The sequence below is a fragment of the Pseudopodoces humilis genome, chromosome 1 (assembly GCF_049639895.1).
Source record: "Pseudopodoces humilis isolate 2021_Gansu_Grassland_sample_001 chromosome 1, ASM4963989v1, whole genome shotgun sequence".
Taxonomy (NCBI): Eukaryota; Metazoa; Chordata; class Aves; order Passeriformes; family Paridae; genus Pseudopodoces; species Pseudopodoces humilis.
In genome coordinates, this window is record NC_142200.1 from 11,573,857 (window position 1) to 11,601,437 (window position 27,581).

At 39.7% G+C, this 27,581-nt stretch overlaps 2 protein-coding genes across 13 annotated transcripts in view; both read left to right on the forward strand.

Moving 5' to 3' along the window:
- ATAD2 (ATPase family AAA domain containing 2) overlaps positions 1-22,833 on the forward strand; it is a 30,541-nt gene extending 7,708 nt beyond the window's left edge. For 4 of the 5 annotated variants that reach the window (XM_088064754.1, XM_088064742.1, XM_088064749.1 and 1 more), the window contains exons 5-28: positions 96-192; positions 614-662; positions 997-1,107; positions 1,568-1,646; positions 2,612-2,704; positions 3,579-3,687; positions 3,910-4,025; positions 4,749-4,923; positions 5,557-5,645; positions 5,977-6,136; positions 7,504-7,594; positions 8,020-8,334; positions 9,291-9,396; positions 10,688-10,871; positions 12,369-12,554; positions 13,840-13,975; positions 14,128-14,324; positions 15,546-15,705; positions 16,066-16,188; positions 16,277-16,417; positions 17,541-17,879; positions 18,561-18,685; positions 20,374-20,502; positions 21,930-22,833. In XM_088064754.1, the coding sequence (XP_087920880.1) occupies positions 96-192; positions 614-662; positions 997-1,107; positions 1,568-1,646; positions 2,612-2,704; positions 3,579-3,687; positions 3,910-4,025; positions 4,749-4,923; positions 5,557-5,645; positions 5,977-6,136; positions 7,504-7,594; positions 8,020-8,334; positions 9,291-9,396; positions 10,688-10,871; positions 12,369-12,554; positions 13,840-13,975; positions 14,128-14,324; positions 15,546-15,705; positions 16,066-16,188; positions 16,277-16,417; positions 17,541-17,879; positions 18,561-18,685; positions 20,374-20,502; positions 21,930-21,968 (3,349 nt within the window). In that variant the 3' untranslated portion in view covers positions 21,969-22,833. The remainder of the gene's footprint in view (positions 1-95; positions 193-613; positions 663-996; positions 1,108-1,567; positions 1,647-2,611; positions 2,705-3,578; positions 3,688-3,909; positions 4,026-4,748; positions 4,924-5,556; positions 5,646-5,976; positions 6,137-7,503; positions 7,595-8,019; positions 8,335-9,290; positions 9,397-10,687; positions 10,872-12,368; positions 12,555-13,839; positions 13,976-14,127; positions 14,325-15,545; positions 15,706-16,065; positions 16,189-16,276; positions 16,418-17,540; positions 17,880-18,560; positions 18,686-20,373; positions 20,503-21,929) is intronic. The other variant, XM_014257438.2, reaches the window with a different exon arrangement.
- Positions 22,834-24,035: 1,202 nt separating this feature from the next.
- Positions 24,036-27,581, forward strand: part of ZHX1 (zinc fingers and homeoboxes 1) — a 29,115-nt gene continuing 25,569 nt past the window's right edge. For 5 of the 8 annotated variants that reach the window (XR_001331673.2, XR_001331674.2, XR_001331676.2 and 2 more), the window contains exon 1: positions 24,468-25,069. The gene's annotated coding sequence lies outside the window, so the exon portion shown is untranslated. Of the gene's footprint in view, positions 24,146-24,466; positions 25,070-27,581 lie in introns of those variants that run through there. The other 3 variants (XM_088055019.1, XM_014255198.2, XM_088055210.1) reach the window with 3 other exon arrangements.

Sequence of the window (27,581 nt, forward strand, 5' to 3'; positions counted from 1 at the left end):
CGCTGTATTAAAATATGATGATTATGTGTTCTGTTCTAAATGGGCTTTTCTGTACTAGCCTATTTTTGCTCTTATATGTCAACTTTGTATCTTAGTACTGCAGAAGCAGTCTTGCAAAAAATGGATGACATGGAGAAGATGCGTAGACGGCGAAGGATGGGAGACCTGGAGGAGTTCCATGACACAGAAGAAGTAGATACTAGTCTATTTTGCTGTTTTTGTATAAGTAGGGTATTTCACATAGGGAAATTATTTCCCTTCCCCAAGAAGAACTCATGTTAAAATGATAGACAGCAATCATATTTCCTCTGTTTTAGTTCTGCTTTATTAAATTAAGTTAGTCTAATATCCTTTTGAATGGCAGCCACTTTGATTTTTAAACATCGTCATAGCCTGCTTTCAGAGATTTTTTTTTTGTTTGGATCTGCATTCCTATTTTAGAGTGGAAACCCTTGTTATTAATCTTACTAATCCTGGGTTCCAGAACGATGTTGCTGTTCTCTCTTGCTGTACAATAATTAAATCTTCTGTGTATGGGCACCAAATATGCCCACAGGTTTTCTGCTTATTTGTGACTGGTCTGTCATGTTTCTTTTTTTTTTTTTTTTTTAAGGAAAGCCTCGATACAGAAAGGACTGATGAAGAAATAGCTGATAATCAAGGTAGCATTGTTGGATAAGTCTGCTTTAAGTTTTCTTGACTATGCTCTAGCCAAAAGCTTTGTCTTAAATAATTGAGATGGGATGAACTACTGGGTATTTTTCATCTATTAAAAAGAATTTGTGCTGCTACTGATAATTCAAGCCATTGTCACAGACTCTAGGGCTGTACTGTAGTGAGCTCAGAACAGGTTTTCAGAGGAAAAGAGAAGTTGTTTGTCCAAAGCACTTACAGCAGAAAAGGTTGTGGACTGGTGGGAATACAGATGTAGTGCATTTTGAAGTTAATATAATTTACAACAGTACTTAAACAGTGCAACATAATGTTGATGAGCAGGGGGCTCCTCAGAAGAAAGTGAAGCCAAAGAAGACGATGGTGAGGACACTCAAAAGCGCTACTCCTTTCGGAAGAGGAAAACTGTTGAGCGCTATCAAGCTCCTTTGCAAAGTAGGTTATAAGCACAACTTCTCTTAAGAGCTAATTTCTTGCATGGAAGTGAGAGTGTTACGAGGTTTTTTAAGAACGAAAATATGTATGCACACTCAGCTTCTATTTAAATATCTTACCTGGAACTTTGTTAAATGCATATATCCTGTGCACATTCTATTTCTTTGCTTTTTGGCATCCTTATTGTTGATTTTCAATAAAAATACTACCTATGTATCATTGAAAGAATAGTAATTAAACAGACTTGATGACCTTACTGGTTTTCAGTTCTTAAAACTCAGGTGTGTATGTTTTTGCTTTTATTGTGCAATGATTTCAAAAAACAACCTCTTCCTCCCCACCCTTGAAATGTCCCCAGAGCTTAGATGTGTGATATATGTTCCATTCTCTGCCTCTTTTAGTATCTTGCTTTCTCTTAAACCTATTTATAACATTATTCCAATTTTTTTGCTTTCAACAGAGCCAAGACAAAGTAAGATGTATTTTTCGGACAAGTCTTCACCTGTCAGACAGAGAGATCCATGCAAGGGAACTAACAGGTATGAGTTTTGTTAGTGATAGTTCTTTCTCAGTAGTGCTGTCAGTCACATGACTGAATACTGCTTTCAAGGTTAAAAACTCTTGGACCTTACACGATCCAAAAATCCTTGTTTTTGGACTCTTGGTGATTAGATATTAACAGTATGGTTATTGCTGTGGTAGTCTGAGGATATAAAGAAAGCAAATATTGGAGGAAGCCCATCCTTTTTACTGGCCATTAGATTTTATTAGAAAATGCAGTTTTTGTGGTGATGATGAGGGTTATGGCTGAGATCGTATAACTGAATTAATTTGTTCTGGAATTGAAGCTAAAATCTCCCTCTGAAAATCTGACTGTTTTATCTTGAAGGATGCACATTAATTACTTAAAACTAAAAGAGTTAGGAGAGAGTATGGAAGTTTAATTTTTTTTTAATCACTCAGGTACTGATTCTGGTTTTTCTTTGGAATCAGTTCAAGTTTGCATATGAAACTATACGTAAAGCAAGAAAAATGCTAAATAAAATTCTAAATTACAAATTGCAGTGGTAATGACAAATAGGTTTAGCATCCTGCCTTGAATGCCTTTCCTTGATAGATAGTAGTGCTTTATTTAGCATCCTTGAAAGCAGGCGGTTATGGAAGGAGGGAATTTTGAAACCAAATTTTGAAATTAAAGAGTTGGTGTTTCACAGAGTGGATACATAATGCTAAGTGGAACTTGGTTTGTGTATGAGAGCACGTGGACTAAAAGAGTAACTTGGTTAAGAAATTTCTTTGCACAGAAATTAAACATTTTATCCTATTAACAATCAGATTTTGCTGTCATGAGGAAAATCACATAACATAGTTTGAAATCAGATTTGTAAGGAGTACAATAATCTGGAAATATACTAGATATGAAAGTAAACTGACATAGTGTTCACTTAAATTTTGATATTACTTAGTGTTTAACTTTTTTAATTGTTTGTTTGAATGTTTGCAGACAGAGACACACAGTCCCCAGCAGTGATTCCTCTTCCTCATCTGATGATGAAGAGGATTTTGAGAGGCAGAGGAAGAACAGAAATTTAAGAAGGTTAATGCAACTGGAGAACAGGGGAGGAAGTAGACTACTTGAGAGGATTTTACATCTTCATTGTGTTCAGTTTTTAAATTCTGGCGGCTATATCTGTTGATACAACTGTAACTGGACTCTCCACAACTGGATTTTTAGAATTGATTTTAATAAGCAATTTGATTTTTAGGGGGAACGGGGGTAGCAACACTTTGATGAAACTTCTTAACGTAAAATTCTGCTGCTCCTGTGCTTTACAGTAGCTGATTCAGAGAGAAAGCCACTATAACAGAGGATGTTATAAATAGAGAAAATGTCAGAGATTTGGTTTCTTAACAAATGCTCTAGAAAACCTATTTTAGTAGCAGTCTAACAAATAAGTTTTCAGCCTGATGTCTCAGATGTCTTTCAGAGTAGTCTACTGGCACACAGGTTCCAGGGTCTTTGGGAAGGACTGACAGTGGTAGGCAGCCTTTATAATGTTAAAACCAACTGAAATAAGTCATCTTGGGCTGTAACTTTTTGAAGTTAAAGGTATTTGAATAGTATCAGTGTGTTTGGGGCAGTTTTCTTCCTCACAAGAATCATTGTCAGTCCATGGCTTGCACATAAGGGAATAACTTGTTCTAAGCCTGTGTTCCTACATATGCTCCATTGACTGGCATGGATATTTATAAGTGCTAAGAGTTGTTAAAATAATTAACTCAGTTTACTATCTGGAGTGACCATTTTCCTTTCCTTACTCATGGACATTAAACACAAAACAGCTGGAACCAATATTTAACAATTCAGGAAGCTTACACTCATAAGATATTTTGCATTCACTTGCTATTATTAGAAAAAATCCACATTGCAAGTTAGAAAGCACCTTTCATTTTCACCTTACTTAAATCAGGTCTCTTCCTGTCAACTTTCGGAAAAGTGACTTAAAGGGAGTTCACAAAGATCGTGTGAAAATCGGAGCGAGTCTGGCTGATGTTGATCCAGTGCAAATAGATTGTTCAGTAAGTATTTTTACTTCAATGTGTCAATGAGACATTTTCAGTAATTATGAAAGCTTCCATATAGTAATGTGCTGTCTAAACTGCCTTGGCTTACAGTTTTGTTTCAAGCAGTTTGAAAATTGGCATGAATGTTTCCTTTGTGCTGACATCTAATCTCTGATGGAACTTCATCGAGGTTACAGCTTTCACATCTAAAATGTGTTCTGTTGTCTTCATCTTTAGGTACGATTTGATGGGATTGGTGGTCTTGCTGACCACATTTCAGCTTTAAAAGAGATGGTTATTTTTCCATTGCTTTATCCAGAAGTCTTTGAGAGGTTCAAAATTCAACCTCCAAGGTAAGAGATGCCATTTAAAACTGTAAATTCAAATTCACCTGTTTTTAGGAAAATATTCAACTGAGGTATTATGTTTCCACACTTGAGAATTTTAAGTGTTGATACTTTGGGATTTTTTTACCAGTAGAAAAAATTAATTTTTAAAAAATTGTTAGAATCCAGCATACATGTAGGCTCAAAGATTTGCAGGGTTGTGAGACTGTTTTAAAAGTGTCTTACCTTCAAAAACGGGGAAATGGAATGGTTTTGAGTTCTACATGCAAGTGGATTTGATCAGTCTGTAAATGGTAGTCAACTGCAGTTTTTGTGGAAGTCCAATTGTCCATCACATCAACTTTTTTTCCCAAGAGTTCCAGTATCAGCTTTACAGTTAATTGGACTTGTAACTAGAACCTTGCAGTGCTGATTATGCTTGGGCTAAAAGATGCATCTGTCCACTTTTTACACAGCTGAATGGGTTCTGTGTTGGGAAATTATTAGAAATTTAATTGTTTTATATATATATATATATATATATATATATTCTGGGCCATCAACACTTAGTCATGGTATATTGAAACAGGACTTCAGATTCTTTGGTTTCCGTAACTTTAAAAGTATAACAAACAATGAAGAGAGCTTTGTTTAGGAGAGAATAGTGTGCTTCAGGGATAAGGGTGGTAACAGGTACTTTTCTATGATATTCTTCTTATGTGAATTTTTTTTTTTTTTTTTTAATTGCAGAGGCTGTCTATTCTATGGCCCACCAGGGACTGGAAAGACATTGGTTGCTCGTGCACTTGCTAATGAATGTAGCCAAGGTGACAGGAGAGTAGCCTTTTTTATGAGAAAAGGTGCTGACTGCCTGAGTAAATGGGTCGGGGAATCAGAACGACAACTTCGTTTGTTATTTGATCAGGTATGGTTGAAATGTGTGTTATGTTCTGTCCAAGTTGTAACTAACTTTCTGTGGTGAAGAACAGTTCTTTTTCTTTTTTGTCAACTCCTTCCATTGAAGTGGGAAGATTGCCAGTGTTTCCTTTTTCAGTAACATTTTTAGAGGCTTGGAATCTTGAGATGCATTAGGAAAAATTAGTAAAGCAGTCAAGAGGACCTTGCAAAGCAACACACACCCCCAACTCCTTGCCTCAGGAAAGAAAAATCCAAACAGCTGCAAAAAAGGTTTCAAGAAGTGGTGACTTTTGATCAGATGGAAACAAATGTAGGCTGAAAGCATGGCTATTTTGAAATTGGTAACAGAGGTTGTTTCCAGAACCTGTAATTTAATTAAGTCCTGGTGCTGTTCTTGGTGGATGCCAAATAGCTGTAAAAACCAGTGGTGTGATTTGTTTCATGTCACCCATCTCAGTGGGTTGATATATGCTCCTGCCTTCTATTACTCACAACACTACTTTAGATCAATGAGTAGAAATCCCTGATGCTGGTCTGAAAAATCTACTTTGAGTGACTTTGCAACCACAGTGTTGTTTGTGCATTTCTCCTACAAATAGTGCTGTTTTCCTGATGTCAGTGTTCTGTGTTTTCACTGTAGGCCTACCAGATGCGACCTTCAATTATTTTCTTTGATGAGATTGATGGTCTTGCTCCTGTACGGTCCAGTAAACAAGACCAAGTTCATAGGTAGGGCATGTTTTGTATCAACATAGAAGGTGCTTGATCTCACTGAAAAGAAGACCACAACCTATTTAACTTGATGTGACACATTAATTTATCCTGAAAACTAGTAATTCAGTATTACTTCAGATAATCTTTAAATTGTAATTAAAAACTATTCACTTGATACCAGCACAAGGTCTGTGTTACCTTATCTATTTAGTTATGTCTTCAAATGATTTATCTTTTTCTAGTCAGCATTTTACCAATAAAAGCTTGTCCTGTTTGAGTGAGCATTGGTGATTATGTGGAACTGAGGAAAATTAACTGTTGAGTAAAAACTGTATTCTTCTCTTAGCTCTGTTGTATCAACACTTCTGGCACTTATGGATGGCTTAGACAGCAGAGGAGAGGTTGTGGTAATTGGAGCCACCAACAGGCTGGATTCTATAGATCCTGCTTTACGAAGACCAGGACGCTTTGATCGAGAGTTTCTCTTCAGCTTGCCAAACAAAGAGGTCAGAACTTCAACTCAACTGCAGTGCTTAATGTGACAGAGTCCATCTTTGTAACAAACCCGTGCAACTCAGCAGGATCGTGGAGCAGTGAAAGTCTCCTCACTGTTGTACTGCTTTGGACAAAAGAGGGCTCTCTGGAGAGACTGTGCTGTACTGTGAAGCGCAGACTTGGCACTGAATATGTATCATTAAGATGATTGTAATAGGTAGTTAGTCCTCTAATTATTAGTTTTGGTCTCTGCAACCAGCAAAGAAAATAGGATGCTGCTACTCACGAAAATGTTTAAAAATGACTTTATGAATTAGTTAAGAAGTACTGCTGTGGCATTGTGAAATTGAAAGAAATGGTGTGCAGACAAGAATTCTTTTTTGGTAACAAAAACTTTGATTCAGGCTGGTGCTGGAGCCAGTTAATTATGTTAGGAACTAATGTTCTTACTGGTACTCAGTAACAGGGACTTGGACAAAAATGTGAAGTCACTGCACACATCTGCAGGGCTAGGGAAGCTTCTAGTTCAATGACAATAGGCAATGAAAAAAATATTGTGGGTGAGATAGCGACCAAAACTGAAATGCAGTTTGTGTTTTCCTTCTGGCCATCAGTGATAGTTCTTTTTTTTAGCACTTTCTGGAAAGTGCTGAATTGAATGCTGGTAAGAGTGCACTAAATAGTGCATTTAACACAAACATTTTTCTCTGGTATTTATTTGCTCTTAGGAACAGGAGAGGAGGTGCCATGAAGCAGATCTAAAACACACTTCCCTCACTGTGGAATAATTTTAGAAATTTGCCATAATTAGTCTGTGTACCACTAAATACTTCAGTGAAAGTCCTGCTAAGATCAGAGATGGGGATAGGCAAAATTTGACATTTTCTGAATGAGTGACAGTAATTTGAGTCATAATTATTGCTCTACTTGGTATCAAGAGTAGCAACTGAGAATGGTGTGCTAGGACTGTTTTCCTTGCATGAGCTGTCAGAAGAGTAAATTTGATTAATGAGATTGCCATCATGAAATTTTGCTGAAATTGAGAGAATTTTCTGTAAAAAAATCTCTTTGCAGTTAAGTCTGGGGTTTTTTACTACAGTGTTTTCTTCAGAGTGAAAAACTCACTTTTTTTATGGAAGATGTAAATGCCTTTTACTTGATTGCATCCCCCAGCAAGAGTTTAATGTAACAAATTTAGAACTAGGAAATTTCCTTGAAAAAGCTTGAAGGAACAGAACATATTAACTGACCCTTAAAATTCAGAGTTTAGCAGATAAGAGAAGTATTTGTATTAGTGTGAGGGTTTTGGGGGTTTTGTATTGTGGTAATTTTAAGAGAAAATTTAGGGCAAACTAAAATGCAAGTGTTTTCTTTTCAGGCAAGAAAAGAGATTTTCAAAATTCACACACGAGACTGGACCTTGAAGCCATTGGACAGGTTTCTTGAAGAGCTGGCTGAGAAATGTGTTGGTGAGTTTGAAAACACTGTAGGTTACTGCCCAACTTGAGTTGTGGGGAATTGGAGCTTGTTCCAGGCAGTACTTGAGCTCTTGCGCCTTGCTATAGAGTGAGGCGGTGATACATCCGGCATGTCCTGAGAGCAAACCAAGACAGATGCAGCTTTCAGTTTTCTTTTTTTCTCAGAACACGTGAATGGGTTTAGGTCACCTTTCCCAGGAGTAAAGTTTTGACTAGGGGGCTGTTTCTTTAGTGCAAGGTATTAGGCTGCGAGACACAGTAGTGTATTGCAGTGCAGTAATTCCTTGAATTATCTCCTACCCAGTTAATTTTTGGCTGCATGCAAAGTCTTTCATTTTTCCACTTTAGAAGTCTTGGCCTTGACTTTTGTGTTGCCTGAGCCTGACATAACATTTGATTCTTGCTTTGTTTATTAGGATACTGTGGTGCTGATATTAAAGCCTTATGTGCTGAAGCTGCACTCTGTGCTTTGCGCCGCCGCTATCCTCAGATATATGAAAGGAGCGAGAAGCTGCAGTTAGACATCGCTTCAATTAAAATAACAGCAAAGGATTTTGTCATGGCCATGCAGAAGACAGTTCCAGCTTCACAGAGGGCTGTTGTTTCACCTGGGCAAGCACTATCACCTGTTTTAAAACCACTGTTAGAAAACACATTGGAAAGAATTTTACAAGCCTTACAGAGAGTATTTCCCCACGCAGAGCTTGCACTGAAGAAGGACCAACAACAAGGTATAAAAGCAACATCCATTTGTGTAAAATTCTGCTAAAGCAAAAGCTTCTGATACGTAAAGTAATACACATAAACCTCTCAGCCACAGTTACAGTTCAGTTTTGTGACCTGGATGTGCAGAGTGCTGGATAGGAGCTGTGAGTGACTTGCAATATGCAGTGTTTCAGTTGTTGTAATTTAGGGCTGGGCTTCATAGTATAGTTGAACTCATGCTCCTGACTGCATAAGCCTTGATCAGGTTTAGTTTGTCAGTTGGTGAGAACAAATCAATATTGATACACTCTCTTGATTAATGAAGGTCTGTGAATAGTTAGTTACTATGCTAATCTCTGGAGAGTGTTCTCCCAGTATCACTTTCAGTATAGCTGGGATAGTTTGCATTCATGAAAGAGACAGAGACCCACCAACACAATGAAAGCATTGGGGCTGGGAGATGGGTAATTGTGCCCCCTCTCTGTTGTCCACCTCCCATTATCTCCTCCTTTCATGATCTTTGAGGAGCCTTATTTAGAAGTTGTGTGGGTCTTTATACTCTGACTGTCTGGTTCTGGACCAGTGGAAGTCTGTGATAATTATATTCACTTAATTTTGTCACATCTGGTGGGAGAACCTGTTCCTAAAAGCAGTGGCCTCATTGGGTTTTTCAGGTATCTAAGAAGTACAGAATTTGTTCCTAATCAAATTTATTCCAAGGTCAAAAAAAACCTCACAAGTTCTTGTCAACAGAGAAACCTGATGTGAATTGTGGGATATAGGACAGCTTTGTAGAAACTGTGCAGTCTCTTTATATCTGTGGTACAACAAACCATTCAGTAAATAGTATTCAGTGTGTGCCCTCAAATGAAATACAAGGGAATGGTTTCCTGCACTGATTTCAAAGGTGTATTAATGCAAGAGTGAGATTTGAGCTATTCAGGAAAGTCAACAAAGCTCTCATCTTTAAATCCTATTTTAGGAAATGATGTGATTGACAGTGAAGAGGAATCACCATCAATCTTTGAAGAGAATTCAACTGATGAAATGCCTGATCATGAAAAGTCTGAATTCCTCACTTTAAACAGGTCTTGTTTGTCCCCTTTATGTTTACATTTTTAAGATGGCCAAGTCTGTAAACTGTTATGTTGTGAGGGGTGCTGGATGCAGGAGTGATGGGTGTGTGGGGGTTGGTCAATATTTGCAAGAAGTGTGGAGGTCCAGCTGGTGCTGGTGTTCTAACCGAATACCCTGCCCTGGCCCATCAAACTGATTAGCCCAGCCCTATTTGCCTAAGTCAAAGTGGTCCACAGATTATTAGAACATGTTGATTTCATTGATTTCATTGATTTTTTTGATTTAATCTAAAGGTTCAAGACCCAAAAAATGTGCTGTCTACCCTTTTAGCTTAAAAAAACCCTAAGGATTTGTGTAGCCATCTTTTGTCTGTCTGCCTTCCAAGACTGTTAAATCAGAAATGAAATGGCTTGTTAAAACACTGTGAGAAAAACAATGTCTGCTTTTTGTACCTTTAACCTACAGAGTTTGTTAATCTTTTAATGTTTTATTGTGGAAGTTGTATAAATCAACAGTTGAAGCAGTAGATTGTTGTCACTGTTGGGTCAGTTATTCTTTTCCCTTTCTATTGCTGTGCTGTCCAGAAAATGTTACTTGCTGAGCTTGGTCTCTATGATCTTAAGCAAGGAAAGGTACAACAGTCTTGAGGTAGAAAAACCCAAAGCTCTTCACAAGTGTGTTTCATGTTCATAAAATAAGATGATTAGAAAATTAATAGAAATTCAAAGAGGAGACCACAGAAGTAATTCAACCAATCAAATTGTGTGTTTCTTCAGATACAGCTAATGTGTTTCAGTGCCCAGGTTAATTTTGTTCCTAGCAATGTTGGTTTGCTTCTTCCTTACCACCATCTCCAGGCACTACAGCCAAATTTTAGCTAAACTTGGTAGGTGTAGAGATTTCAGTTACTTAAAGTCAAGACCTATTGAAAATGGCTGTGTACATGGAGTCAAGAGACTCTGATTTGTGCTTAGAAAAGAGAGTTGTTGTTCTGCCCCGTAGCAGGTCACTGACCAGCTGTGTGTGTGTATTTGGCTGGACAGCTTCACTGAAGGATTTAAGAGCTCTTACTTAACCCAGCTAAAGGAATGGCAGACGTGCTGGGGACTGGCAAGATTTCTTAGTGGAGGTATGGTACCAGTTTTTGAACAAATAGGCTTTGATAGTCTTCCTGATCACAGACCAGCTTAATATTTCATGGAACATGGCATGTATTTACAAAAAAAATCATATAGGAAAAATCTTCAACATCCGTGTGCCTATTAATCACTTGTTTTTAAACTTGTTTTCTTCTTACTGTAGAAATCCTCGTTGCCAGCCAACATCTTTCAGGCCACGGTTCTTATTAGTTGAAGATCCAGGGTGTGGGCAGGCTTTTCATCTGGCACCTGCAGTAATCCATGCCCTGGAGAAGTTTCCAGTTTATACACTAGACCTGCCTGCTTTGTTTGTTAGCATCACATCCCCAGAAGAAACATGTGCACAGGTATCTTTTTTCTCATTAATCTGATAGGACTCACAAACTGAATATAAACTGTATATAAACTTGTGAAATAAGCAAAATTCATTGTTAATTGAGGAGGCCTGGTTGGAATATGCTGTTTACGTCTGTCTGGAAATTCACTTTTTTTTCTAAATGGAATGATACTGTATAAGGATGTTATACATAGTCATGTTTTCCATTTGAAAGGAAGCAGCGAGGGTGTTGCTAGCAGCTCAGGAAGATGGGTGGTGCTGCTAATAAAGCACTCGCTTTTTATTTTGCATTCTAAAGCAAAAAATCTTGGTGGTCTGTGTTGGTTCCAGGAAGTTTTCATTGCTTCTTAGGCCTCTGTGCTGTCAGTAGGCGGCTCTGCATCAACCTGATGGCATGCACTTTCTGAAGCCCTATTTTTCAATATATTTTTGGACAGTCAAGGTTTGGGGTGAAAGGGTTTCTTTTTTTACATATACAGCTTGCAGCACTGCAGTGCATGCAGTAAAGGAATTAAAATTCATATAACACATAGATTGTTCCACTGGTGTGCTTTCCATCACTAGGAAAATTAAATATATCCACATTAGTGCTGGTTTCCTTCTTTTTTAGTTTTAGGCAGAGAATACATGTTGTTGTTCGGCAGCACTGTATTAAAATATTTTGACCTTTAGTAGCAGCATTGGAGAGCTGTAGGGGTCAGGAGACACACATTCCATGGCTCATTTGTTACATAGGAGGAGCAATTTTACTTTTCTTGTATCATGGTTGCATCTGTGGACATGTAAGTATCCTGTGTAGTGACTGCCTGGATATACCATGTGTGCTTCCCACCTTTTGACAAGAACTCTCTGAATATTGTTAATCTGAGAGGGCACATGGAGAAATTTTCACTTCCCTCTGGCAGTAGATGCATTTTGTTTCCTGTGATTGAGGTGCCATCTGTAAGCAGTGGCTTGTGCTCTTCCAAAGCATATCATCTGGTCTGATGGATCCTTTGGTAGTAAGAAGTTGTGATTTAGTTCTTCGGGCAGACAAATAAATGGTCACTTCTTATAAAATGTGCTTGAAATTATGCATTGTAAGCAGGCTTTTCACATAGGTCTTTGTTGAGTCTATGCTCTAGAGTCTGTGTTGGGTATGTGCCTGCTCTGAACTGCAATTCGTATAGCTGCAGTTGTGTGGCAGTTTCTCCAGGTTGATACATCTTGCTGAAGGGCTAGTCTTGTTTTTTTCAGGCACACCACCAGATTGGCTGAGTGCTGAGGCTCTTCAGGAGTTCTTTTACACCTAAGTAGTTTTGAAATTGGGCAGAGATTCAAGTCTGTTTCTGTGTAGCCATATCTGTGTTTGAGTCGAAGTGAAAATTTTACCTTATTGTTAAGGACTAGTTAATTTATTGTTTTTTCTTGACGTTTTAGCTTCATGTACTCTTATTTCGTAAGATAATTTGACTGGTAGGTAGTTATTTAGGGTGTAGTTTTCTTATCTGAGCTCTCATTTTGCCAGTTGATGCGAGAAGCTCAAAGAACAGCACCCAGTATCATTTATGTTCCACAAATCCCTTTGTGGTGGGAGACTGTTGGACCTACAGTGAAAGCTGTTTTTACGACACTACTGCAGAACATTCCAACATTTGCTCCGGTTCTGCTTCTTGCAACAACTGATGTGAAACATGGAGATCTTCCAGAAGAGGTATTTATCAATACTTTTTTTTACTCTTGCTTTTTTGCTTGCTAGTTTATAACTCTTTGAAGCATGGGAGTGCTGTGCCACTCTAAAGTGAATTCATACTGTTACTATTTAGGCACCCTACCCTCTTAAAAGTCTCTCAGAATTTGCTTAGACAAAACAGTGCTGAAAGCATTTGTCTAAACTGTTTTCTGAGTAAAAAGATTGACTTCAACCCAACTCTTTCACCCTTCTCACTGATGCTTATTAGACAGATGTACAAATTTGCTTCAGGCAATCATTTTGGTGACAGCAAGATGGTGAGGTGTGTGCTTAGTGAAGAATATACAGTACTTGAGACAGGAAAAAGATTGTTCTACTGAAAAGTGAAAGATATTTTTACTGAAAAAGTACAGTAGTCACACTGTTACTGATGGAACGTAATTTCAAATTTAAATAATTTCATTATTATTTCAGTTTCATTTTGCATCTGGTTGCTGAAAACTTGGCATACTGGAAAGATAAAGTCCAACTTCTGTTTAAGTAACTTGGAAATCAAATTTTAATTGTATTCCTTAACAAAATTCATTAAGACTACCTGCTGAGCTTTCTAGACATTGGTGGTGGCACAACTATGCCCTCCCCCTCCCCCCCAGCTGGACTGTGATCTCAGAAACAACATCAAAGTGTATTAAAGGAAGGTGTTCAAAATGTGAATATGATGCTCTGATAATTTTGTCTTGGTTGAAAAAATTTTTGTGCTGTTGATAAATGCTTTCTAAAATAAGGAATTAAATTACTTACATGGCCTTTGGTAATAGAGATGGAATACCAGAGTACAACCTGGAAATATGTAACTTTAGACACTTCATTTAAATTAATTAAAAACAAAATTTTAAAAGCCACCTGGCTTTTAAAAAGAAGCTGGCACTTCTATTTGAACTTTGCCAGTTCCCTCTGTATCTACTATAAAGATTTGAGCTAAAGAACAGAAAGGCAGGTAAATACAAAATAACCAGACTTGGAAGTGGTGACTGTCAGCTCTTTCTCAGTGATTTATCACATCTTTTTTTCATGGAGCCTAAACTTTAGACAGCACTATTCCTCAGAGCAGGTGTTTTAATTTGCCATGCTATAAAAACTTGGCGTTTTAAAACCAAGAAGATGACTTTACATACCTTATCTTACCCAGATGAGTATTCAGTTTAGTTTAAAAGGTACTCACCTTTTTGGAAGAGAATATTAAAAAAAATATATAAAAAATGTGTGTGGCCTTATATCTGAAAAATCTTTTCTCCTCATGCCTTAGATAAAAGCTTTATTTAATAATGATCGTGAAGAAGTTTTCAAAATCCAGTGGCCTACCTGTGCTGAAAGAAAAAGTTTTTTTGAGGATTTAGTTATGAAGCAAGCTGCTAAACCTCCTGCATCAAAAAACATCTCAGGTGAGAATATCCAAAAGATAAAACTTTGCTACCAGTAAGTTAACAGCTAATAGTATATGGTGTTTCCTTTGGGGATAATCATCTATCAATTATTTTTCATGTGCTTGTATTTGAGTACCATCAACTGAATAAAATTTTCCAATTAATTTAAGCTCGGCAGCCATTGGAAGTTCTGCCTGTAGCACCACCACCTATGCCTCGACAACTGACAGAGGAAGAAATAAAACAACTGGAGGAGCAGGAAGAGGATACATTGCGTGAGCTGAGGATTTACTTAAGGGATGTGACTCACAGACTTGTCATTGACAGACGTTTCAGGGCATTCACAAAGCCTGTTGACCCAGAGGAGGTAAATTAGTGTTGATGTGCAATACCATTATACCTGTGTGTATGCACAGTTTTTCTATGTGTGTGTTCCTCAGTGCTTGTGTGTTCTTTCTAGGAAGGTTTATCTTTTTCTTTAGAATCATAGTGTTATAAATCTCCAGGATATGGGAAGTGAATTTTTGTTTTGCTTTTACTTTTTTTGACTCTTTGGGTTACCCAGATGTCTGTTACTTGAATATTTACTGAAGTCCCTGTGTTACTTGTAAAACCTCTTTAAAACTTGAGAGTATTTACATTAGAAGGGTCATCTAATAAAGATCGTCTAGTCCAAGTGCCAATTATGTCAAATGCCAACACAGTTTGCTTGTGAAAAGGCTTTGGTATGTAGGTGTATTATAGCACTAAAAAGAAGAGATCTCTCCTTTTCTCTGTAATCATAAACAATATTTCTAGGGCTGTTTTAATAAAGCCTAAAGCTCTGTAGTTGTCTGTCAATAGTTTCTCCATGAACAGGAGTAGAAGCAGCAATTTGTCAGATTTTCAGATTCTATTCTCAGGGGCTTTCCTTGGTATAAGATCAACCATAAAGGCTGTGTGGTTTTTTCTTCCTCCCACATGCTTCTCATTTAATTCATTGAATAACTGTAGGCTGGAGCACATACTTCCAAGTCAGCTGGAGATTTGAGACAGCTTTGCATTTCCACAAGGTCCTGTTTCCCCAAATATCCATTGACTTACTTCCTTTCCTTGTAGTTTCTGGATCTGAATAATCTAAACAAACATAGATGTCCTCATATGAACTAGTCATTAAGCTCCTTCTGTTGTCTGAATAAAAAAATTGGCACCTCTGGGTCAGCTATCTCATTCTAGGTGCCTAGGATAGGTGCTTCAAAGGTGCAATTCCTGCAGCCTTTTTCTTGCTGCCAAAAACAAAGAATCTCAGTGACTTTATTGAGAAATGTTCTTTTGCTTTTATTTTCTGAAAGTAAGTGAAATGCATCCCACTCTGAGTGCTGGTTCCCTTCTCTGTCCTTTCTTCTGACCTCCCTGCTTCTTTGTTTTCCCCTCTTCTAGTCTGTCTCTTCAAAGCCAGCTGAAATAGCCCTTCTATTTTCAAGAAACCAATTGGGTAATTTCTACATCTTTGGATGTGTCATACTGGGATTTATTTGACTTCATGAAAATAATTATTTTTGGTGGCTGCTGTGTTAAGTCTCTGAGCATATGTATATTTCCTTTGCAGGTACCTGATTACAATGCTGTTATTAAACAACCCATGGACCTCTCCACAGTTCTGTCCAAGATCGACATGCACCAGTACCCAACTGCAAGAGACTTTCTAAAAGACATTGATCTAATCTGTAGCAATGCTTTAGAGTACAACCCAGTTAAAGATCCTGGAGGTGAGGATGAGGTTTTATCACTAATTTGTAAAAATTTTAAATGTACAAGTTGATAAATGTTATTTGTGTACAGTAGATGTGGGATTAGATCATTTAAAAGATCCCCAGAGAACATTTCTGGCCATTATGAATGTTCCAGCATTAAATAAACTTACTTAGGTATGAAATTGTGATAGACATGTTGATTGGAAACTACTGCTTTTGCTTCAATAATTAACTTATCAGTTGGCATGCTGAAAAGATTGACTGAGACAACCTTTCAGAACCTACCTATGACAAGAGAAAAAATTTTGCAAGTAAACAAAATAAAGGGGTTCATTGGCTGGTAGAAAGTACTCAACTCTGACTGTAAAATTTCAGATCGTCTCCTTAGGCACAGAGCTTGTGCTTTGAGAGATACTGCCTATTCCATAGTGAGGGAGGAAATGGATGAAGATTTTGAACAACGCTGCCAAGAAATCAAAGAATCTCGTAAGCAAAGAGGTATGTTTTTTGACACTGAGGATTTAAAGACTTGTCCCAGTGTTTGTAACCAGCCAGACACCGTTCTTTACTCTCTCTTTATTGCAAGGTTCAGATTGTGCTTCCTCTTACTTCTGTCTAATGCCAAGGGAGGACTCTGTTCCTGGGTGTAAGAAAACAGACCCAAAGTGTAATGAAAAACTGAGGATGCCAGCAGGGCCTGTGGATGCCAGTACCCCCTGGTCTAAAGGCAAGTTGTGTTTTACTCAGACTTTCCTGGAGAACGTGCTGAAGTCTCTGTTGTTGTGACACATAACATGTTCCTGCAATGCCTGGTTCTTCACGCCAGAGGCATTAAATTTTTTAATATGCTGCAAAACTTGAGAAATCCAGAAGTCATTCATTCAGTGTGGTTGTAAAGTCAAAGTACAATGGCTGGTTGACATTGTAAGACACTGCCCTTGGTGGCCCAACTGATATTTAATGGCTCATACATCCTCTTAAAGTCAAAGAAGTTGTACATGATGGTTTCTGAATGACTACATAGTTTTTAGTTATATGCAACAGTGTTTTCCCCTTCCCTGCCCTCAAGCATTAAACTCTATTCCTGTGATTTCCAATTGAAGGGGAAAAGGTTAAGAAAGGGGAGCAATAATCATCGACATGTAAAGGAAAGATCATTATTTCTTCAGTTTTACCATGAAAAGGACATGGGGAAAAAAGGGGCTTTGCGTCTCTTTCAGTTAAAACACATGACATGATGTGACATTTCCTGGTCTTGCTGGCATGTCTGGGAATTTTGCCACTGACTTGACCCATAGGCCTTGTGTGGTACTCCATGAGTACAAAGAGTGGTGGGGTTTTCTGGAAGGCAAAATGACAAGTTTGTATTGAACAAGGTTAACCGAATCAGAAAGCTTATGAAGTGTAAGTCTCTATGGAGGATTTTTTTCTCCAGCAAATACTCCCAAAAAAGTGACTCTTCAGTTGTCCCCAATGTGTATCTAACTTTTCTGAAGTTTACAGATTCTGAGGGCTCATCTCCCAATGCTTTTCTGTTGTTCACATATATTAGACACTTACTAAGTCACCTAATAATCTTGCTTTGCAGTAAGACTTCCTGTCTATAGTAAGACTTTTGTGTTCATAACCTCTTGAAGCTGATGGTTTTGTGAATTAAATTCTGTAGTGGGATTTTTTAAAATCTAGTAGCTAACTGACTCATTAAATTGCACCTTTTTCTCTAGACATGTCTGGGGAAATGGACAGTGGTACTGAAGCTCCTTTGGTACTTTTCATGTCAGACAAGAAAGATGAGCGTGCTTCTTGTTTTGGTAATGTTTTGGATTACTTTTGCTTGTATCTCTTTGTAGATAAGTCAAAAAGAAAACGCAAAAGGAAAAGAGAGTGTTCAAGTATTGCAGCTAAAAAGAGGAATATTCAGTTCAATAAAGAGAATAAAATTCCTGAAGACCAAAATGAAGAGTCTAACACAGATTGCACTGAATTCACATCCTCTCAGGATACTGCTATTGAAGAACATGAAAATGTACTTCAGGAACGACAGAAGAATGGGACAGAAAATGAAAGAGAGAGAGTTCTCCCTGTGGGTAAATCTTCTGGAAAAAAGAGAGAAAATTCGGACTTAAGAGAGCAGAGTGAGATGCCAGATTGTCAAAAAGCAGGAACTTCTGAAGACAGAGGTTCAAATGGTAAGTAAAAGATCAAACAGGTCGTTTACCTCTTTCTTCCTGAGGGAGGGTTACACTGCCTACCAGGTTTTAGCCTTCTTGATTTCTGTTCTCAGTTGTCTCTCAAATTGCACAGTGTTTCTTGAGTAATGGTGCTGCCCCTTGAGTTATGCCAGCCAGACTCGTTTATTTCTGCAGCTGCTGCATTTCTGATTCTGCAGTTTGTCTTTCAAATGGTACCTAACTGAAAAACAATCATTGGCTTTCTTTTATTGCATAAGGATCTTCCCAGCAATAAGAAATGTAAGTTTAAAAGCTGTACTTCAAGCAGTGTGCACCCAGAGTCATGTGTGGAATAGAAGAGTTATGTCCTAGTGTTGGCAGTGTAAGTTGTGTTTTCTAGCCTAAATTACTTTGGAGTTTTTCAGTGCAGTGCTGTAATGGCAACAGTTTGGTTTTTCCCCCTGGTTTTCCCCTGCCTTTTTGTCTAGTGTTCTTTCTTTGTGTTCAAGTTTCTAGCTTTCATGGAGCAGAGATTTTTGCCAGAAAGGAGGTAAAAGTGTCAAACATTTATCATTGAAAAATGGTAACAGTTGTCTCTGTTGTTGCGGAGATGTTCTCTTCTCCAGCTACAGGGTACTTCACTCATACTGTGTTTCAGAGAAAGAGAAATCCTGACATAAGAAATTCGTGTCATTCCAGATTTGTGGGTACATTGTATGACTCATGCAAGATCTTCTCAGGTGGAAGAGAAACAGCTGGGATGTATTGGGAAGGCAGTGAAAACTGGCACACATAGAGTGTGTGTGGATTACTGTGAGCTTGAAGTAAGTTCAAATTTTAATTTTGTTAATACCAAAGTAGGACATTTACTTGCTACATACAGAGTTGTAAATTTAGTCAGTTGTTAACCAGTGCCAATTCAGACAAAGTATGGGAGGGATATATAGCCGGTAAAACAATTCAACCTGTAATGGACTATGACTTGTTTCCACAGCTGGTGTAGACTGCTGTTCTTGCTCCTGGTGAACTAAATTTTAGGAGACTAGATTATCTCCTATATTTAATGTAAAGGGGCTTGTTAGATTTTAAAATAGCCCACTGGCAAACTGGTAGTGCTGTGGGTTATTAGTGTCTTGGCAGTTTTTATGATGGGCTGGTGGGTTGTTTTGGTTTGCTGTTTGCATGTTTTCATTTATTAGGAATTGGAAGAGTGTCTTGATTTTTAGAGATGACTTTTAATTTGAAGTTAGCAGGTCAACTTAAAGGTCATCCTGGATAAAATACTAATACCTGCTCTTCTCAAATGCTTTGAAAATCCAGTGATAGAATTTTGCATTCCTATAGGTACCATGTTACAAGGTTTTTCAAATCCCTTGTAAGAGAGAAGTTATCCTAGGATACAGTTGGAGAAAGGGTCAAAAATGTGCCTAGCTGCAGGAGGTCAAAGAAGTTCCTTTGCATGAATTGGAGAGGTTAGATAGACCTGGCCTTTTTCATGAGATGTTTCAGTGAGGAGAATTCAGGAAATTGTCAGGTTGAGGTCCTAGAGATGGGTCAAACCAGAAGGGGCTGCTGTTTACCTGACATAAGAAATGAAGTGAGAAGAGAGAAATTAACTTTTTATAATAGGCTTCCTAAGCAAGCAAATTTAATGAGGTTGTGTTCATAGAATGATAGAATATTCTGGGTTGGAAGGGACCTAGAAGGATAGAGTCCAACTCCTGGCCCTGCACAGGGCACCCCTAACAGTCTTGCTGTGTGCTTGAGAGCATTGTCTAAATGTTTCTTGAGCTCTGTCAAGCTTTGTGCTGTAACCACTTTCCTGGGGAGCCTGTCCTACAGCCTGATGACCCTCGAGGTGAAGAACTTCTTCCTTACATCCAACCTGAACTCCCCCTGTCGCAGCTTCATGCTGTTCCCTCAGGTCCTGTCAGTGGTCACCAAAGAGCAGAGATGGGTCAGTGCCTGCCCCTCCACTTTCCCCTTGTGAGGAAGCTGTTGTTCATGTCTGTCTGTGTAGGGAATCCACATGGGTTTCTCTAGAGTCAAGGTGCCAACTGCATGTGCTCTGAAGGTACTACCCACTGGAGAGATGGTACCGTAGAGCCCTTACAGAGGTTTCAGTTGCAAGGACAGAGCTACAGTCATGAAATGCATCTTTTAGAGAACTTAATTCCTTAACATGGGTGCCACTGGAACTTGCTGCTTGTGTTAGAGAGCTTCTTTGGAATTCACTTGCAGACAGTAAGCTGGGTGAACCTCCAAACTGGAGCTGCTTGGATTTGTTTGGGCTGGTTTTTTTTCATTTGAGGTTTTGGGTTTTTTAATTTATTTGCTTGATAATAGGCCTAGAACTCGATGAACACATATGAGAGTATGCAGTCACTTACATGGCAGCAATTAGGAAGTTTCACATGGGAAGTTGGGCATACACCTTTGCTATGTCCTGCCTTTTCTGTTTGCAGCTTAATTTGTGCTATTCTGAACTCTGGTTTCCATTTTTTTTCTTCAGCAAGTGTTGCATTCTATCGCCGTGGTAACTGAGAACGTCAGTATATTTCGCATGGAAAAACTATATGCTGTCCTTAGCCAGTGCATTTACCAACATCGGGAAGATGGTGACAAAAACAAATTACTGAAGGTAATTTTTTTGTCTTGTAGCATTTTGTCATTGTTACAGGTGTGTGTTATGCATATGTACCTGTGAACATCATGGTTATTTAGTATTACTCATTGCTGCTTAGTTGCTTGTGTTACAAGATTTGTTCATTACAGTCTGGAAGACATTTCTCCATATTGTAAAACTATTGTTGCATTTGGCTTAGCTGTTGGCAGTTTCAGCAGGAAAAGGCTTGAAGACGATGGGTCCCCCCCCAGAGCCCTCTCCAAGCAGTTAACCTCAGTCTGTCACCACTCCTGCTCCAGAACCTTTTCAGTGCTGGGGGGGCTGTGAAAGGAGGGTGCTTTTCTCAGTCTGTCACTTCCTCGTTCTTCTCTTGCGGGCAGTCACACATGGTAACACTTGTATAGTAGTCATTCTGCTCCTGAAAAGAAACTAAGTATGAGGCATAACAAGAATAGGAGACTTTAGTCTTACCAGACTTCCTTTTCAGTTAGAATGGCTCAAGTATCTTAAATTTCATATATGGGGAGCTTCCTGCCTTTGAAGGTTTAATGCTAAGAGTCAAATTCTTTAATCTCTTCCTCTAAGAGAGGATTTCCAAGTTGTCAGAACTTGGCAGAAATATTCCACAGGAACCCATGGTCCCAGTCTGACATTCCCAGTGTTGAGTTGATTTAGATAGGTTGGATATTCAGACTTCAGCTTCAAAGTCCTTGAATCCTTTTGTCATCCAGGTGGTCATGAATAAGAATAGATAAAATTATGTGTCTCAGTCTTCCTTAAAAAGTGAGAAAGCCTCTTCCCTTGGGTTCTGGTCATCTTGAGCTCTTTTTCCATATCTGATAAAGAGTCAGATCAGATGTTCTTGCTCTGATTGTGTAACAGTGAGGATTATTTAGATTAAGGAATGCCTTTCCTGAAAAATGAACCCTTCTCTCATCTGTCATAATGACATGATTTAGCATGTTTGTTGACTTGGGGCTTGTGAGGTTTTGTGACAGAACTTTGCTTTCTTTGTTTTCTGCTTCTTTGAGCTTTAACCAAAGAATATTTCCCATTCAGAGGGATTGCATAAGTGAGTCCAGGAGTAAGTTCTACTGTATGAAGACAGACTTTAACAAGTATTCAGAGTGCAGAAAAGACCAGTTCAGCTTTCAGCTGTGGCTCTTTGGGAACTGTCTCCTCTAAAATTGTTGAAAGCACTATTGATCCATGGTCCCCTGATACAGATCCTTGCAGTCTTTCTAACCTACTCTCTATTTTGGGAGCATAACAATGTGTTGGAGGCAGTGAGTATAGAACAACAGTGATGGTAGTTGCACGTGTATTGGCTAAATTATTACTAACAATTGTGTGCACAGATCCTTGCTTCTTTTGATGAAATAGTAAACAGGGTTCTTAGGTTTGTATTAACACTGACCCCTAATGTCTTTATTTCTTCTTAGGCAATGAAGAAAGAAATTACAGCCTTCAGTTATTCATGATACTTGACTTCAGCATACTTGACACACTCTGTAATGTTTTCTTTTTATTGCATGCTGGTTTTTCTCTGCATTGTTCAATAAGTACTAGGTCTACATATATATTTATACAAATATATCTTAAAATTTATTAAGAAAGCTCAAATAAAGTCATTTAATGAATTTTATTTGATATTTTCCTTCTAGATATGTATATATCAATGTGACATACTACTGTGATTGCCTTTGGAACTCAGCAGATCTAAATAGATAATCTCAGTACCCCTCTTTAAAAGAAAACCTATCTTGAAACAAAGCAAGATTTACTACTGTAACTTTTTAAGGTAAAGTTTAATCATGCCTCTAATAATTACAACCTTAATACTGGAGAAAAGCATTTTAATACAAATTGTTTGTTCATCAGATGGCTTGTAGTTGAATTCAGTTGTAAATAGTTTTCTAGTTACCTGGGAAGAATTGTATCTGTTTATTACATAAAAACGAATATATTGTTGGTGATAAATATATTGAAGTAAAAGTAAAGCAATACCATGAAACCCGCAGAGAAAATTTATCTGTTAATTTGATAGTTATTTAAAAAAGAGAATAAGACAAAGTTTAACTATAGGAGAATAAAATTCTGTATAAATTGTGATAAAATATGTAGCATGACCCTTTGCTCTTCTGTTCTGTCACATCACGTACGCAACTTCTGGTGATACTGAGCACCAAACTGTGCCATCCCTCTTTGTGTGTGTTTGGTTTCTTACCTCTGTCAGTAGTGTTCTCTTTTTGTGTCCTACTGTGTTTGTTCAAACATTGGAGTGCTATGCAGATTTTTCTTTTCTCTGTATTGTTTGGTGGATATGAATAAAAAAATTAATCTCTTTTTAGTGGTGGGTTGTCTGCTCTATTTTAATTGCAGAACAATTTTGATGATTGATAATCTTGCATTTAAGACACCAGCACAAATACTACGTTTTCAAAATAAGAACTGCCTGTGCTCAGCTTCTCCATTCACTGTATGGATTATACAAAGCAAAGACAAGCTCAGGAGAAATAAAAAATTAAATTGAAAATTTACATTTTAATGTAATTTATGACATGGGAAATGTAGTAAGGACATGAGTTCATTTAACTTCATGTCCTCCTTGGCTGCCATTGCCTATTTCAATGTGACTTGGGCAGGTAATTAGCTCGTTGAGTGCATCCCCTAAAAGCACTATTTGGAAAACTGACAGTGTGGAATTGAGGAACCAGAAATAGTCCTGGGCTCAAAACTTCTGTTTTGAGCAAATGTCTTCCTGCCACTAGGCTCGACAGGATCCTCTACCTATGTAGATTTTAAAAAATGTTCCCAAATCTTCATCACCTCTGAACAGTTAAGCATTCCCCACAAGCCACATCTTTTTTTCTTTCTTGGGGATACCATCACATTTTACTGTCTGACCCACAATAGTACACAGTGATAAGAAAAATGTAGTAAAGGGAGAGGGGTCTCTTTTCTCAAAGTTCTCTAACAAAAAAACCCCAACAACCCAAGGTGTGGGAAATGTCTCTTCGGTTCGAACAGCTACTTCTGTGTTCACTCGCTCTGGTTTGGGTTTCGGGACGCTGCTGCGGTGTCCTCCCTCAGGCCGCGAGTGGTACACAAACTCTGCCCGGGCTGGGAGCGACGCTGTCCCTGCAAGCCGGCCCGGGCGAAGCGGGGGGGGGCGAGCGCGGAGCCGAAGTTTACCAGCGGAGGAGCGGCTGCGGGGCCGCGGCTGCCGCCCGGGAGCTCCGACCCTGCCACCCCCGCTCCTCCCCGGGCAGCCGAGGGGCCGCCGGTGCCCCGGGCTGCGGCGCTGCGGTGCCGGGGAGCCCCCGCGCCCGGTGTCCGCCGCCTGACGGGCGGGGCGGCGGGAGCGGCTCCGCCCCCGCTCGCTGCCAGGGCGGCTGAGGCAGCGGCCGCGCTGTCCGCGCTCGCCGCGCTCCGGCTTCGGGGCAGCGCCGCGCCGGGAGGATGCGAGTGGGCGCCGCGGAGCGAGGCGAGGGCGCGGGCGGCCGCGGCGTTGGGAGCTCCCGGCCCATCCGCCGCCCCCCCGCCCCGAAAGAAGTGCAGTAGTTTGTGAAGCGCAAGATGGCGGCGCGGCCGTGAGCGCAGGCGGCGGGCGGGCGGCGGCGCGGGCTGAGGGGGCGAGGCGGAGCGGCGCCGGCAGGTAGGGACTCGCTGAGGGCGGCCCTCGGCGCCGGGAGGCGGGAGGGCGACCCCGCTGCCCGGGGAGACGCGCCCTGCGCCCGCCCCCGCTTCCCCCGGGAGCGGCCGGGAGCTCCTCCGGTAGGGACGGGACAGCGCTGCCTCCCCGGGGCGGGGGCGGCTCCCGGCCAGCGGGGGCGGGCGGGCCGGGCCCGACGGGGACTGCGCCCGCAGGGTGGGCGCGGTGGGGCGGCCGCGCCCCGCCCGCCTCCCCATTGTCTGGCGGCGGCGCTGCCCCCGCGGACGGGGGTCATCGCCCGTCGGGGGCGGCGGGCTCCAGACGGGCTCGGGAAGGCAGAGCCGTGGCATCCCTTGGAAGCGGATTGTGCGTGCTCCCCTGCCCCCGACCCGGCACGCAGTGGGGTCAAACCCCTCCGAGGACGTGCTCCTCTCCCCTTCCGTCCTTCCTCCGCCCCATGCCGGGAGCCTTCACGGGGCTTTGCTCGCCTCAGGGCGGAGGAAAATCCGTCTGACTCGTCGGTCAGAACGGAGAATCAAGAAGTTCAATCCCGAAGCGCCCAGAGGAGCCGGCGAGTTCCTGCCCGCTGTCACCGCTGGCGTTCAGGCGGACGGACGGACTGACGAGACTGACGGCAGGCAGCGAGCCATAAAGTTCTGGCTCCAGAGTTATCTTGCATCCCGTGGCGTTGCGGTGCGGGGGCGAGCGTGAAGGAACAGTACAGTGTGTGCAGGCAAAGTTGGGGAAGATGTCTGGTTTACTCCTCTGGGGGTGCCTGGGTTTTGGGGTGCATTCTGATGCTCAGCTCTCCCCTGTATCAGGATGTGCAGCACTGGAAACTAGCACCAACTTCAATAAACCATGCAATGGAGACAGTTCTGGATCTCTGAAAGGGCTCAGAGTATCTGCAGTAGTGAATGTTACCTGGTAGGTACTTGGACTTTATTTTTGAACTGCTTGGTAGGTTGAGTAGTTAAAGGAAATATGGGGAAGTTTACTGTGTACAAAGTGTCAAGTAAAATAGCGAAGGCTGAGATGTCTTGGTCTGCAAGCTGGCATAGGTGCCAGTTATTTTTAAAATAAGACATAGAATATATGGAGCATTTCAAAGCGCTTATAAACATTGTGTAAATAAAAAGTGGATTTTGTTATGAAACTTGGTACATGAAAACAAGTATTCCCTCAAATGTAGGAACGAGAGGGGAATTTTAAAAGCTGTGCTGTTGGTTTTCACCAGCGGTCTGCTTTTTTTTGTTTTTATTCAGAAGGATTTCACGCCAAAAAAAAAGAAAGCTTGTGAGTACTTACAGAAACCGTGTTTAAAACAACCTGTGTGATGTTGACTAGAGGACTGCTCTAAATTAAGACCCCTTGGAGCAAAAATGCATGATTAGAAACCCTTTTGTTACTTTCTTTAAACATTGCCAGCAAGGCAGTCAGTTCCACTGGTGGTGTTAAATGAATTCCCCTGAGTGGATTAGAAATAGATGCCATTTTGTATAACTGAAATTATTTGCTTTTAAATTTAGGCTAGTGGTTCTTGTATCTTGGCTAGACTGAAAAACCCTCTGCTATCATATTTGGATAATATGTATATTTACTATGATTGTCTCCAAACTTGACTTGGGAAAAGGTAGTACTTTGAGCTTTCCTTTGTGAGGCTTACTTTTCTACTTTCCTAATGCTTCTTATGGCTCTCTTCTGAAATATTTCCTCTCTTGCAACACCTCTCTTGATGTGAGTGCTTTAGCTGGATCCAGTGTCCTGATATCTACCCTAAACTGCTGTTGTTTATAACTGTTGTTTATTACATGAATAGACACTATTTATCACAAAGTTTGTCACAATACTTACCATTGGAGATTTAGAGCTATGTGTTGAACAGTTCTCCCTTTTGTAGATGCTCCACACTGAAGAATTTCTTTCAAATAATGGACTTTGTAGGATTCCTTTTGTTCCTAATGTACCCAGAAGGCTGTTTCTTGTATCTTTTGCTTCACTGGGCCGTCTGTAGCATTTCAGTTGCTATAGCTGAGATTTTCCCCTGGGTTTCCCACCATTTGTTTATATGTAGTCTGAGAGAAAGGTTTAAATTTTGGGTTAACTTTCTCATCTAGTTGTGATTGGTGACCCATTTGTTTGTATGTAACTTTAGAAGAGTCATATTTGAAAAACAGCCGTTCATCTTTGAAGTCAGATTCTTTCTTTAAGTCTGAGTTCAGGATTTTTTGCAGCTTTATGAAGCTTGAACTTTTAAAGAACCAAGTATATAAACTGTGTTTTTTTCTGTTTGTGAATAATAAATACAGCCGAGGCACAATCACTTGCAGCTAAGCTATGGCTAATGTTTATTTTGGTGATCAGTTTCTCTTTACCTATGAAGCTGAGGACTAGTAAAGATTTCATAGTATCAAATTCAGTGCTTGATGTTTTCTAATTTTTATGAATCCTGAGCTTCCTGTAAAATTTTCAGAATTACAATTGTGCTAAAATCCTGTGTGATAACAGTTTTGGGGTCATGGCGTGAGGGAGTGTTCTGAACGTTTTTAGCTGAGTGCATGGACATGCTGTTCTCTTCTATGTATAAATGGTCAATATTCCCTCTCCTTGTGCTTTAAATGCAGGGTCATTGATCCATAAATGTCCAAGATGGTTTGCTTCTGAGTTGTCAGGGACTTGTAAACAAGTGATGCAATTTTCAGTTTAGTCCTATTTTCCCTTTTGTTTGCTTCCTATTTCCTAAATAGGCAGCAATAGTGAGTGTAGCATTCTACTTGTGTGGCTCCTCACTACCTGTCAGTAGTGTCACCTTTGCAGAATATACACCTCTAAGAATACAATTTTCTGTTATTATTTAAGTTTCTAATATTGTCAAATTAGGCATTAAAGGGATGTGACTGCTTATGTTTTCAGCATTATTAGTTCCATTAATTCAAATTTACTGAATTCTTTTATTCTGTTTAATATTTTTTCTCTTTTCTCTTTTTTTTTTTCCTCATTTCTCTTTTTTCTCTTTTTCTCTCTTTTCTTTTTTTTTTTTTTTTTTTTAATTTTCATCACTAGTTGAGGACTTTCCCAAATAGTCAAACCATTTTGCTGCATAAACAGTTCTTTCCTTTTCTGTGGAGGTGGAAGCCACCAAAATGATACATTTCCTTATCCTGTACCAAGCAGATGGTATTTCATAATTCTATGGTTTGCACCACTTTTCACTGATGGTTCATTTCCAGTTCTGTAGTGTTTCTGTCAAGGAACTGGACAGAACTTCAGGGGGTCCACTCAAGTCTTTTTCATATCCTTCAGAGTTCAGTGAACTGTAATGTATTTCTTAGAACAGTGCCTATACTATCAGTGGATTCTTTCTAATCAGCTTCAGAGATGAGCTCAAATTGAGCAAAAGTCAGCTATTGTCACTTGTTAGAAGGTGTGTGCTGCTCTT